Source organism: Hordeum vulgare, chromosome 1H, assembly GCF_904849725.1.
Source record: "Hordeum vulgare subsp. vulgare chromosome 1H, MorexV3_pseudomolecules_assembly, whole genome shotgun sequence".
NCBI classification, from domain to species: Eukaryota; Viridiplantae; Streptophyta; class Magnoliopsida; order Poales; family Poaceae; genus Hordeum; species Hordeum vulgare.
In genome coordinates this window covers 358243824-358257103 of record NC_058518.1, presented here as the reverse complement: position 1 = coordinate 358257103, position 13280 = coordinate 358243824, and the positions used below count along the sequence as shown (strand labels likewise).

General features: G+C 45.2%; 1 protein-coding gene and 1 long non-coding RNA gene across 2 annotated transcripts; one reads left to right on the top strand and one right to left on the bottom strand.

Moving 5' to 3' along the window:
- Positions 1–1547: 1547 nt before the first annotated feature.
- On the bottom strand, positions 1548–3013 carry LOC123436583. The gene is made up of 2 exons (XR_006627804.1): positions 2765–3013; positions 1548–2589 (listed from the first exon to the last, which is right to left on the bottom strand). It is a non-coding gene; the product is annotated as an uncharacterized LOC123436583 (long non-coding RNA).
- Positions 3014–3035: 22 nt separating this feature from the next.
- Positions 3036–8952, top strand: LOC123436567 (lysine-specific demethylase JMJ706-like). Its single transcript, XM_045115640.1, has 11 exons — positions 3036–3606; positions 4894–5281; positions 5373–5529; positions 5607–5826; positions 5913–5966; positions 6051–6130; positions 6219–6496; positions 6582–6974; positions 7057–7382; positions 7464–7727; positions 8034–8952. Exons 1-11 carry the CDS (start codon positions 3604–3606, stop codon positions 8469–8471), a joined length of 2601 nt encoding a protein of 866 aa, XP_044971575.1. The 5' UTR covers positions 3036–3603; the 3' UTR covers positions 8472–8952.
- The last annotated feature ends 4328 nt before the right edge of the window (positions 8953–13280 follow it).

The following is a 13280-nucleotide window of genomic DNA, read 5'->3' as shown; positions in this document are numbered from 1 at the left end:
TTGAAGGAATACGTGGGAGAATGAGCTAGAGTCAACATAGTCAAGAACCTCAACACAAGGGTTAAAGTACTCCAAGCTGCTGATTTGTCTACAAAAAATTCTACCATGCTCTATTTCAAGTGTGACAAAAATAGAATCCACCCTTTGTCCATTTGATGAATCACACAATACATAAAAAAATTACATTCACATAACAAAAACACAAGGTTGCACAAAATTCAGCTAACTAAAAATTAAGTAACATGAAGAAAAACCATTTAACTGAATAATTACAGTTAACTGAAGTTCTTGAGTTAAATACAGTAAAGTCAAATGATTCAGTTAACTAAAATTCTTTAGTTTACTACAACAATAAACTACAAACAAGTGCACATAATTCAGTTAACTACAGACAAGTGCATCGTTCATAAAAGTTCAGAAATTTGACCACAAGTTCAGAAAATCACATGACAACTACATCTCGAGGAGCACAAATGAACTAACTTTAACAAGAAACATACTTTTGACACTAGATTCACTCGCGAAATAAACTTATAAACCCCAACATCATAGACAGGATCATCTGTCCCAAACCCTAGATAGCATGCCACAGCCGAGCTCAAAATCGTCGACATAAACCCAAAATCTACAAGCCCTGAAATAGTCATACGAAATCAACACCACTAGACAAGATATACAACCTCGAATCAAGCTTGAATCGAACAGCGAAGCAGAGCGAGGCAGAGGAGAAGATGGCACACGGTAGTCCGGTGGGAAGGCACCGAACGACCGGACGAGATGAGCGGACCACAACGACTCCAATGGGAAGAACTCCGACGACAATGCTGCGGTTGGTGACATCATGTGCGGCCGATCGTCGCGGCACACCCATCGCCCCCGACAAGACACAACAACATGCGAGGAACGAACCAACCATACGCGAACGTTTGCTCCGACATATCAAATTCAGGTGGATAAGTATAGTTGGGGGACCGTAGGTGAAATGGATAAATTGACAGGTTTTTTTACGCAAAAGTTGCAGGCGACGACCGGCCCGTCCACCTGGCTGCCAGTGTGTGTGATTGACGTAGGACTAAATCATCACATACACACAGGACAAGTTATAGACAGCGGGGCCAAGTTTTACAAATTTTAAACCAAATCATGACATTCTCAGCGAGTTGTACTCTAAAAAGGACAAACAGACGGATGATTGCACCATTACATTAGCCAGTGCTCCAATTAATCCTCTGTCGCGGGTACTGCAGACAGTGTGAGACAAACGGCTAAATAGGCAAGTACTACTAACATCTATACACAGTCATCATCAGCGGCTCATCATGCATCATGCATCATGCATGTTCATCACACCCACACAAGACATATAAACCGGTGCAAATCGAGTCAGAAGGAATTGACACGTGGACGCAGGGGATGGCACGCGTACGCACCCGGGAAGTATCAGCTCGTGACTAAACTGCCTGATCCCTGATGATGTTACCGATCTGAGTGACGGGAGGGGATATAATTTTAGATTTAGATTTGGATGTAGAGGCCACGACAGCATGTCATCAGCAGTAAAAAGCCTAAAAAGGTCGTCACATGGATGAGCCTAGCCACCCAGGGCAGCACACACCACACCCATCACAGCTTTGCTTTGCTTTGCTTGGCCTTTTTCCCTTTCCGCTTTCGGCTCACGAGCTTCACACCCAGGATGCTGCGATGCCACCGCATGAGTGGAGTGGAGCTGAGGGGAGTAATTTTTTTTGCCGAGCATCGCAGGCAGGTGTATTCTGTTTTTGTCCCAGTTTTTAGTAAGTTGGTTTTGGTCGGTGAGAATCTGGTGACGGCCTACTCTGGTTGTTAACTTGTCCTGCCGGTGCCGGAGATGCTTCCACGGTCTTCTCATCCGATGCCGATCAAACGGGGCACAAAATGGCACGCGGCCGAAAGAGGGGGAGGAGCCCACGAGGCCACGAACCGAGCCGGCTGGCGGTTGGAGGTCTGGCCGTTGACGCAGCAACAAAGAAAGGAACAACACTAGTTTTATTTTTTTTTCTCTTAAAGAAAATACAAGGGGAGAGGAACAGCACGAGGGATCGGATGGCGCCTAACCCCCAACCGCGCAACCGGCCATGAAGCATCAGCCGCAAGCCCGTCGATCGCGGCCGTCCGCCCGGGACACGTTTCGGCATCCGGAGGCCCGGGGCGGTTGGGTCGGCCAAGTGGCGTCCGTTCCGTGGCATTAATCACGACGCAACAGAACGCAACGGAGCGGCGGGCGAGGACGACGTGACGCGGGGGTGCGATGACGGGATTGCCCCTCTCCTCTCTGGCTCTCTGGATGGATGGAGTAATGGTTGTGGGTGGTGAGGTGTGGTGGTTGCACTGTTCCAGGTGGTGCCGTGAGCCCAACAGCAGAGCCAAAGCCACAGCCACAGACCCTATGGGAATAGGATACCCATCATATATGCTCGCGCCCGTCCTTTCCCGGGGGTTGGGTTGGGCTGGCTCTCCGTGGCCAGGGAGGGGGTTGGTTCGGGACCAGCCACCTACCGTGGAAACCATCCACCGCTCCTACACCTACGATTATCATCATCCCTAAAATCACTTTTTTCAATCAAAACCACCAAAAGGTCAGTACTACTGCTTACAATGGTGAAAAAAAAAATGCATGGAAGTACTCTGCACAGCGGTCTGACACGGGCGGGCGCGACATGAGGCGACGACACGGCGGATTGATGACAAGTCGACGGAAAGGAAAAAAAAGAGAGGCGGAATTTACCAGTGTGATTTCGCGAGCACCTTTCCCTCCGGCCAACTGTCCGTCCCAGGTGGCGGTGGTAGGATAGTAAATGTCACATGCAGGTGAGGTGAGGTGAGCAACTAACCCCACCTCCCCTCCTCCCCCGTGTCACGCAGGCGGGAGGAGAAGGAAAAGTCCCACCAGAAAGAAAATAAAGACAATGGATGGGTATGGGCGAGGAGAAGGAGTGGAGGCCGGAGGCCCAGGGGCAGAACGGGGAGAGAGAGAGAGAGAGAGGGACGCGGTTCCGTTAGCGTCAGTTCCGGTGGAACCAACCAACCCAACGCCAACGCCGCTCCCATGGCATGACCTCGTCGCCTCCCTCTCCTCCAACTCCAACTCCAACTCCAACCCGACGCAAAAAAGAAAGGAAAGCGAAAATAAAGGAAGGGAGGGAGGGAGAAAAGCGTGGGCGACGGGTACAAGTGGGGCTCTCTCGTCTCCCTTCTCCGCGGTTTCCCCATATCACCCTCCCCACCTCCCCCCGCCCCTCCCCCACAGCCAGAGACCCGTTCCGTCCCGTCCCGTTCCCTTCCTCTTCCGGCGACCCGCTCCCCCGCCGGCAGCCCCCGCCGTGGGCCCCCCATTGCTGGCTGGCCCTCAATTGCTTGCGCCAGCTCCCCCGCCCCCGCCTGCCTAGCGCGGGAAAATAACCGACGGGAGGAGCGAGGGCCGCGCCGCGCCTCGCCTTGGCCCGGGAGGGATCCCCCACCGCCGCCCGCTCGCCCGCTCGCTCGTCAGGAGGGGAATGCGGGACCCGCGCCGCCGGGGAATTGTCTAGACGGGCCTCCGCGACCGCGCCCCGCCCCGCCGGAGTCATGGTGAGTCGCGAGATCTGCCGCCTCCCTCTGCAATTTCCGCTTCCGTCGCTCCCTCTTCCTTCGCGCCTTTTCTCCGTCCACTTCCGCCGCTGCTTTAATTAATGCGTGTTCGTGCCCGGTTACTGTTCGATTCCTCTCGTCTAGGCCTAGTATTCGAATTATCGCGTGGTTTTCCCGGTAGTAAATTCCGCCCCCCTCTCGCCGAGCAATTCATAGGTTCCGCCGCGAACCACGCCAATTGGGAGAATTGTTCCCAATTACTACCACTCTGGAATCCGCATCCGTCGTCGAATTGCTACTCGTGTGCCCTCTGTTTCCGCGTTCTCCGTGAATTCCGAGGCCGTCAATGTTGGAAAACCAGGAGGAACTAATTTTGTATGCCATCTCTTTGTTTTTTGGATTTGCTCATAGGTATCATCATCACTGCATGAGCTGTATTAATCTCGCCCCGTTAAGATTAGTATAGTGTAGATAGATTCGCTGCGTGAGAAGTCAAACACACCACCAGCTGCGCTTCTACCCCTATTTATTTTTCTTCCTTTTCCCCTATCCTTTGGGCTAATTACGATGCTCGTGCTAAATCACCACTACTAGTAGTACTCCAAGCCAAGTTAAGGCTGTCCTATTCCTTGCCGTGTGGGGTTGCATTCCATTGTTCGGCAACAAGGCAATGGCGGCATCTTCCTCCCTTTTTCCACAAGTTTCTACTCCAATGGCCGTGCCGCATGTGCGTAATTCTCCCTTTGACCAGGTCTACGAATTGCCCCTTTTCCTCCTCCTTTCTTCCCGCCGATTTTTCTACAGTATGTAGAACCTCTCTCCAATCAGTCAAACAACCGTTGTGGTTGCAGTTTAATGGCGTGGATTCGAAATTTATGGATTCCATCTTATTAAAAGGACAGCTATTCTTCTTAAAGCAGCGAGGGTTTCTACGAATTGCTACGAGTAGTACGAGATACAGTAGGGATTTTGATACTACCTCGAATATAGAACGGCTCTGGATGGATAAATTCAGTGGCAGACTGATTGCGACGGATGGTCGTGGCAGGGAAGCATACGCGTGGAGGGATATCAATGTGCCGTGTTTGATTCCATGACTATTGCTTTCTTGACTTGGCTGGGAGTTGCCGCTCTTTCGGTTCCACCTATGACCAATTCGTGGCATCCAAACTATTGGTGCTAATTGACCCTGCTGTCTTTGTTGGTCAATGCCGGCTTTCAAATTATAAAATTGCAATGCTGCATGTGCTTGTTCACTCCCTGATGTATCTAGCTATGTCATCATAGGTGGAGGGAAGGAACTGTCTCCCTGCAGAGGTCAGGAATGGGCTCGAGACACTGAAGAAGAGGAGACTTGAGAGGATGCGTTTGAGTGCTCAGAAAGACGAAGGTGACAATCCTGCCATGGCTGCGAGGAGCGGCGGGGATTCACTGCGGACTCCAGCAAACTGTGGGGTCAGATTGCATGCCAACAATGTTACTGAAGGTTTACCTAGCACTAGCAGTGCCCAGAACAATAATCCATTCGCAAAGCGCAAGGTGGACAAGTTCAATATGTCTAACCTAGAGTGGATAGACAACATACCAGAGTGCCCTGTGTATTGTCCCACCAAGGAGGAATTCGAGGATCCCGTTGCGTATATACAGAAAATTTCCCCGGTGGCTTCAAAATACGGTACACCTTCCTTTTACCTCAAACCCATTTTTCTTGCCAGTGTATTACCGAATGGATGAATAAATAATGACCATGTCATCTTTGTCTCCAGGCATTTGCAAAATTGTGGCTCCTGTAAGCGCTTCTGTGCCTGCTGGTGTCGTGCTGATGAAGGAACAACCTGGTTTTAAGTTCATGACTAGAGTTCAGCCGCTTCGTCTTGCTGAATGGGCTGAAGATGATACGGTCACTTTCTTTATGAGTGGACGGTGCGCTACTCTCTGTCTATTTCAGTACCTATTTAGTTAGCCTTCCAAGTGTCATCACATTTTTCACGACTCTGCAGAAAGTACACTTTCCGAGACTACGAGAGAATGGCCAACAAAGTGTTCTCTAAGAAGTATTCCAGTGCTAGTTGTCTCCCTGCTAGGTACGTGGAGGAGGAATTCTGGCGTGAAATCTCTTCTGGAAAGATGGATTTTGTTGAATATGCCTGTGATGTTGATGGGAGTGCCTTCTCTTCTTCTTCTCGTGACCAGCTTGGGAAAAGCAACTGGAACCTCAAGGTAAAAGCTCGCCCTCTCTCCCTTTCTATCTGTGTGTGATGTTGGCTACGTGACAGTCTTATTGATGTTCTTCTCTGTGCATGTAGAATTTTTCACGGCTACCCAGTTCTGTGCTGAGACTTCTGCAAACGCCAATTCCCGTATGTAACCTATTCCTTGCTTATTCATGTTTCAAATTCTTAATTTGGATTTGTCTTGATTGTAATTACTCTGATCCGAAACAGGGAGTGACAGATCCAATGCTTTATATCGGTATGCTATTTAGCATGTTTGCATGGCATGTTGAAGATCACTATTTGTACAGGTACTCATCCTCATTCTTCTTGTTGATCATGGTTATTCCTCATTCCTTTTTTGCAGACAATTTTCTAACTTTTTCATCACATAACCAGCATCAATTATCATCATTGTGGGGCATTTAAGACATGGTATGGGATACCAGGTGATGCTGCTCCTGGATTTGAAAAGGTGGCAAGCCAGTATGTGTACAACAAGGATATTTTGACTGGTGATGGTGAGGATGCGGCTTTTGATGTTCTGTTAGGGAAGACAACAATGTTTCCCCCAAATATCTTGTTAGACCACAATGTTCCTGTTTATAAAGCCGTGCAGAAGCCGGGAGAGTTTGTTATTACATTCCCTCGTTCGTACCATTCAGGTTTCAGCCACGGTATGTATAGTTTCTTCTATCTTCTGCTTGGTAATTTCTGCATATATGCATACTATATATTCTAAGCAATGCTTGAATTACACAGGCTTCAATTGTGGAGAGGCTGTCAATTTTGCTATTGGCGACTGGTTTCCTCTGGGCTCTCTGGCTAGCAAACGCTACGCACTTCTGAACAGAACACCCTTTCTTGCGCACGAGGAGCTACTTTGTCTTTCTGCAATGCTTCTTTCCCACAAACTGAGTGATCCAAAAACAATCAATTCTGAACATCCATACACTCAATATTGTGTGAAGTCTTCCTTTGTGAGGTTGATGCGAATGCAGCGGCGCACACGCAGCTTACTCGCTAAAATGGGTTCTCAGATATACTACAAGCCAAAAATGTATTCGAACCTATCCTGTAGCATGTGCCGGCGTGATTGCTACGTTACACACGTGTCATGCGGATGCACCTTTGATCCTATCTGCCTTCATCATGGTAGGAAATCCTGACATTGCTGTTTCTCTAGCCTTCCCCTGAAGTTTGTAATTTATCTGATTGTTTGTTGATTGGAGTACAGAACAAGAACTGCGGAGCTGCTCTTGTAAATCTGACCGGATTGTCTACGTCAGAGAAGACATACTGGAGTTAGAGGCTATATATAGAAAATTCGAGCAGGATATTCGCCTGGATAAGGAAACAAGTGCTAATATCTCGTATAAGCAAGCTGCGATTTCTGATATTGGTGTCGATCATGGTCCATCAGTTGGCACTGACCAGGACATAAGCAACAGTGAAGCAAACTTGCTCGAAGCAAATGCTGCTGACTGTGGAAAGAGTTCTCCTGCAACTTCATCGTTGACATCTTTTGCACTTCGTGACGGGTCTCTGCCTGCAGAACCAAAGGTCAGTTTACCACACTTGTATGAAATCTTGTTTCCAACTGTTATCTTTCAGTTTGAGATAAACGATATTGTTGTTTTTCAGGTCCATGCAGCTCGAACCGACCAAATTTGGTCAATTGCTAAGCAGGCCATAAAAACATCATCAGTGGAAGGAAATGGTGCGCTGGATGGCAATTCATCCTGCATGGCTGATGCTTGCAATGAAATTAGTTCATGTAATGCTTCACCCATGGAATATAGTGGAAATTCTGATTCTGATTCTGAAATCTTCCGAGTCAAGCGCAGATCCAGCATATTAGGAAGATCTGCTCCTGACACAAAGACAACAAACTTATCTGAACAGAAGGTATGCTCCAGTTTGATCCTCGAAATTTGAGAACAGATTGTCGAAGAGAGGAAGCCAATCTATTTTTACTCGCGCATCTGTTCCTGTAGCCACAGTTTTGATTATTTTTGTCACTGCCAGCCTGGTGAACTGCTGCTTCCTTGCCTCTACCTCATGTGATAAGTTGTTAGGCTTAGGTGTCTATCATATTATAGGTTACTGAAACGCGTGATTGGTATAGGAAACCAACTGAGAATCCATGGAGTTTGTGTAGGTTTGTTACACTGCATATTTTGTTCCTGATATATATAAATTCTGTTTACTCAGGTTCTGAAGCGGCTGAAGAAGGCATCCCCAGAAACACAACATGAGAATAAGCGACATGAAGAAGACTCTGAGCGGACTTCAGTTCCCTCAGTTAGTAGGAGGCACAATAAGTCAAATTCTGGCTCTTCTGAGGAAGATAGAGAGGACATGGTTCCCATTGCCTGGAGGATGAAGCGGCGGCAGCTGGAAGCTCAACAAGGCGACACCAGTTATGCCGCGCTGCAGTCGAAGGCGTATCCATCTACCGGCAGCTGTTCCCGGCAGCAGTTTGCGGAGGCAACTAAAGACGCAGCCTCAGAGGTCCGGCCAAAGCGGGTGAAGATCCGGTTGCCTCGTAGCGCTGCAAACAGGCTGGTTGAGGGGCGGCAGCAGCAGGTCAGTTCAGGCCAGGGATTTGCAGTGGATGACAAGCCACCTGGGTTTTGGCATACGGTTTAGGGTAGCCGCCCTCAGGTGCTAACAAGCTTGACAGGTAGGACTCGATTCTTTGTTTAGGTGCATTAACTACACGAAGGCGATTTCATTTTGGTTAGCACAGATGCTGACTGACTTGGGTTTAGAAAGGAGAGAGGAGGGTAGGGCTGATTGCTTGGTTAATCCATTCTTTGTGCAGCAGAGCCTCCAATTTGAGGCCGGCCTAGGTAGGCACACGGTTATTAGAAGACAAGACAATTGTTCATCACGTTGTTTAGAGGCTTCCTCTGAGTCATCGCTTGCTGGCTGCTCTTTGATGCCTGCATTGCCCGTGACGGAATTGGGTCTCCATTCTGCAAGTGTTTCTTTTGCTTAGCACAGCTGTATATCTCTTTCTTGTTTTTATCATCGAGAACAAGTGGAGCGTTAGCTGTTGCTAACTGTATTCTTTCGTACACCTGCTCACGAAATATTCAATCGATCAATCATTCTTTTCGGATGTTGAGACGGGATGGTGTCTGCGAACTTTGGAAATTTTCCTGAGAGCTGCTGCAATTGAGCTGTTCAGTGTTGGAATAGAACCATCTTCACGTGAAATTCATGCGTTACAGATGAGGCCAATAGAATTTGAGTCCTGGGGACTTATTTTTTCATTTACACAGTGAAACACTAGAGTAAGCAAGAAAGGGTTTGTTTGTGTTACAAATCGAAGTGGTTTCTTATCTTCTTGATGGTTACAGGAGATCCTTTTATACAATCTGGAGGGCTGCGATGATCCGATGAAGGCGTCGGTTTCATGCCAGACGCGTCCACCGCACGGCGGTTCGGAAAGGGGAGATTTTCCCTTAATTAGATTAATAACTAATATCAACAGTTTGAACTGGCTTAAAAAATAAGGTATCCCTCACCAGCTTAAAAAATAAGCCATCACCTAAATTTGTTGAGAAATTACTTCAATAACTAGTTTATGAGTCCAAGTGTATAACAAAGACCTTATGATAAAAGCTGGGTAAGAGGTGCCTTATTTTTTAAGCTCTAGAAAAGTGACCCTTATTCAATAAAAAAGATGTTGCTTATTCGTGCCTCAGAGTAAGGGTTCGTCTCTTATCCCGAGGACAAAATTGTTGGCAAGAGTAAGGTTTAGTCTCTTACTCCGAGGACAAAATTGTTCGCAAGCTTTCACCTTGGGCCGTTGTTTCATCTATCGGTTGACGTTAGAAAGAAGATTGATAGCTTGCGACGTGTCTATCTTTGATGGCCGGGTGTCCTCAACCCTAAGAAATTTGCTAGCGCCCTTGCTCTCTGTTGGCTTCGATACAAACTAAAGGATTGGGTGCTCTTTGTTGCACCATCAGTGATGTGGGTTTCTTTAAAAAAGTTCACTCTGTTCTGAAATATCAGGTGTATTACTTTTTTAAAAAGTTAAACCTTTTAAATTTCATCAAATTTGTAGATAAATATATCAAAATCTGTAATATCAAATCGGTATCTTTAGATTCATCATGAAATGAATTTGCATATCTTTTTTTCAATATTGTGGATGTCGATATCTTTGCTCTGAACTTGGTCAAAGTTAAAGAATTTTGACTTTAGAAAAAACTAATACCTCTTATATTTTCGAACTCATGAAATATTTAATGGGCGTTGCTATGCGTGTGTCGATGGATCTTTTCAAAAGATCAGCCATCTCACGAGACGTTGGATCAGATCGAGTGTGCGGCTCAGCATCCCCCTCTATCATTGCAACAAAGATCGTGTTGTAATAATTTTTTGCAACACAAGTAATGTTGCAGAAAATTTTAAAACATAAATCAAGTTGCATATTTTTTTTGCAAGAAAGGCCTTGTTATAAGTTTTTTTACAACACAGGTTATGTTGCAATTTTCTGTACTAGGGGTCATGCTACAAGTTTTTTTTTGCAACACATGCCTTCTTGTAGTTTAATTATTTTTGAAACAAAAAATTTATTATAGTTTATTCTTCCAATAGAAGCCTTGTTGCACTCGTGGAAGCCAAGTCCACCACGTCATGTCGGACACGTGGCGTGCGACCAAGCCGACGGACACGAGCATGTTAATCCATCAGTTGAACCATATCATTTGGTTTTATTTCTATTTTTAGTGTGGTGATTTAGTGCTCATTTTGTGATGTGATTTTGTATTATCCGCTAACAAACCTATATTCATATGAGGAATTTTTTATGTCGATGAATGCATGCACTATATTAATACTACAATATCAGATTGTGGCACTTCTTTTTTCTACATGATGGAAAGGTGCGAGCACTAGCGGAGCTATGCACACGCAAAACTGTGCCATGGCCCGCCCAATCCATGGTTAAATCAGTAGGTGACAGGTCAAAGTTAGCTCAAATAAGGTAATGTTTACACGCTTCCATTTAGCTTAGCCAAATTTGGCCCGTCCAAGAAGCTATCCGTAGCTCTGCCACTCGGTGCGAGTGATTGATATATTGTATAGGCCGGTTGCTGCTGATTGGTTTGAAAAATTGTTGGTCCGGTCATGTTCGTAAATCAAATCCAAAATTGCATATATCAATTGAATAAAAGAGTTTCAAAATTAGGTAACACAGTGAATTAAAAGAATTAAACGAGGGAGCTTGAGAAATTGTTGACCTGATCAAGCTCGGATGAACGAATTTTAAATTAAATACCTGAATTAATTGTGAGGCCTTAAAAATTAAAAAGCATATTGTATAGTATAAAAGAATTAAATAAACAAGCTTTGAGAAATTATTGACCCGGTCAAAACCGGATGACCCAATTATAGTTGAAGACCCCAGTTAAATGTGGGCTCTTTAAAAGTAGGGAGCTTAGTGTTATAGACATTACAGGAAACAACTTCTTTGTCGTGTGTCATACACACGGTAAAGGACTAGTTCACGGACGACAAACACCTTTGCCGTCTGCTGGCTCACGGCCCAACTTTTGACACTGAAGGACACAGTAATGAGCTTTTTTGCTGTGTGTAAACCAACAACGGACGACAAAGAAGTTTGCCGTCAGTCTCAGTAGCCAAGCTGACGACAAAGGTGCTAGAGAGCAAAGCACAGCTGTCAGCCTCGCTAGGTGGCTAACGGCAGCCTTTGCCATCCGCCATCTGGCGACAAATAAGCTGTGCCTTTGTCGTCTGCCAGATAACGTCAACCTGCCTCCGCTAGCCCCTGCCCTTTGACGTCTGACCGCCCTTCCCTTTGCCATGTGCGTGCCATGCCTTTGTCGTCTGCATGTGGCTAGCTGACATCAAAGTGACCAAATGGGTCAGCCGTGGTGCTCCCAAATTGCATAGGTAGTTGCCACGTGGCACCTTTGCCATCAGCTGACAGACGACAAAGCCCTTTGCCATCCGCTAGCAAACGACAAAACGCATGTATTGTCACTTTTTTGTCAGTTTTCAGTTTTTTCCTTGCATTTTTAGAATACATATATGATATATATGATATATATATATATATATATATATATATATATATATATAAAATTTTAAAAAGAAGCATAGGCCATGTATCCAACATCTTCGTGAAATATTGAACAAGATAACAAATAGGCTATTAAAAGAACCAATACATACATATATAGTTTCACACTGTTCATCCATATATACACATAGTTTCACATTGTTCATCAATACAGATCGGAAAAAAGTAAACACTAGCAGTCCAATAATGCCAGTTTTCATGAAGTGAATCAAATTTGCAAAACGAGAATAAGAAAGTTAGAAGAAGAAGAAAACTAGAAGAAGAGGAAGAAGAAGAAGAAGAAGAAGTAGTAGTAGAAGAAGACTAGAAGAAGAAGAAGAAGAAAAAAAAGAATAAGAAGGAGGAGGAGAAGAAGAAGAAAGAGAAGGAAAATAATACTAAGAAAGAAAGAAGAAGCTCATTCTTCTTCTCTTATTCTTTATTTTTCTTCTCTTTGCTCTTCTATTCTTTCTTTTTCTTTTTATGTCATTTCTGAGCTTATTATGTTATTTTGGAGGAAAATAAGCTAAGTATATGACATTTATGATCTAACCAAGGTTATCATGACATTTTTGACCTAACTAAGTTAATTATGTCCTTTTAAAGGAAAACAACCCAAGTATATGACATTTATGAGCTAACCAAGGTTATGATGCCATTTTGACCTAACTAAGCTAATTATGTCATAAATGAACCAAATAAGCTAATTATGTTATTTTGGAGGATAATTAGCCAAGTATGCCTTTTTTTGGGGAAAATAAGCTAAGATGTGGCATAATAGGTCTAACTAGCATGTACGAAGCTAAGTATGCATTTGTTAAGCAAAATACTAGAGAAAACTTATCATCGTCGTCATCACGGATGTGAAGCACCGGGGTTGCTCGGGCAGGTTTCACTTGGAGAAGGGGTGTGCGACGCGGTTTGGAAGTTATTCTGCACCAAAGATCATTTGCAATGTCTTGTTAGCATGATGACACTCAAATGTTAAGACTAGTAACTAATGATCATTTAAATGAAACTTGCCCTTCCGCCGTAGTAATGTCTCGCATCGGTGGAAGGGTGTGATCGGGGTTCTCGCACACAGACTACACTTTTGGTTTTGACAAGTTAGTCATATTAGTTAGTAATGAAACGAACATTACATGCATGATTTGGCTAATATGAAGAAGAAACTTACCACGAGGAGCTCGTACATGGCCCAGTGAGACGCCTCATTCCGTGCCCTCTCCTCCTTCAACAAACGAGCCATCTTCTCCTCCACGGCCCGTTCCTTCTCCGCCGCCACCCGGTCCCTCTCCTACAGAAGCGCCTTGGTTGTATCTCTCTCTCTCTAAAGTGAAGCCTGCAACACCACTCCT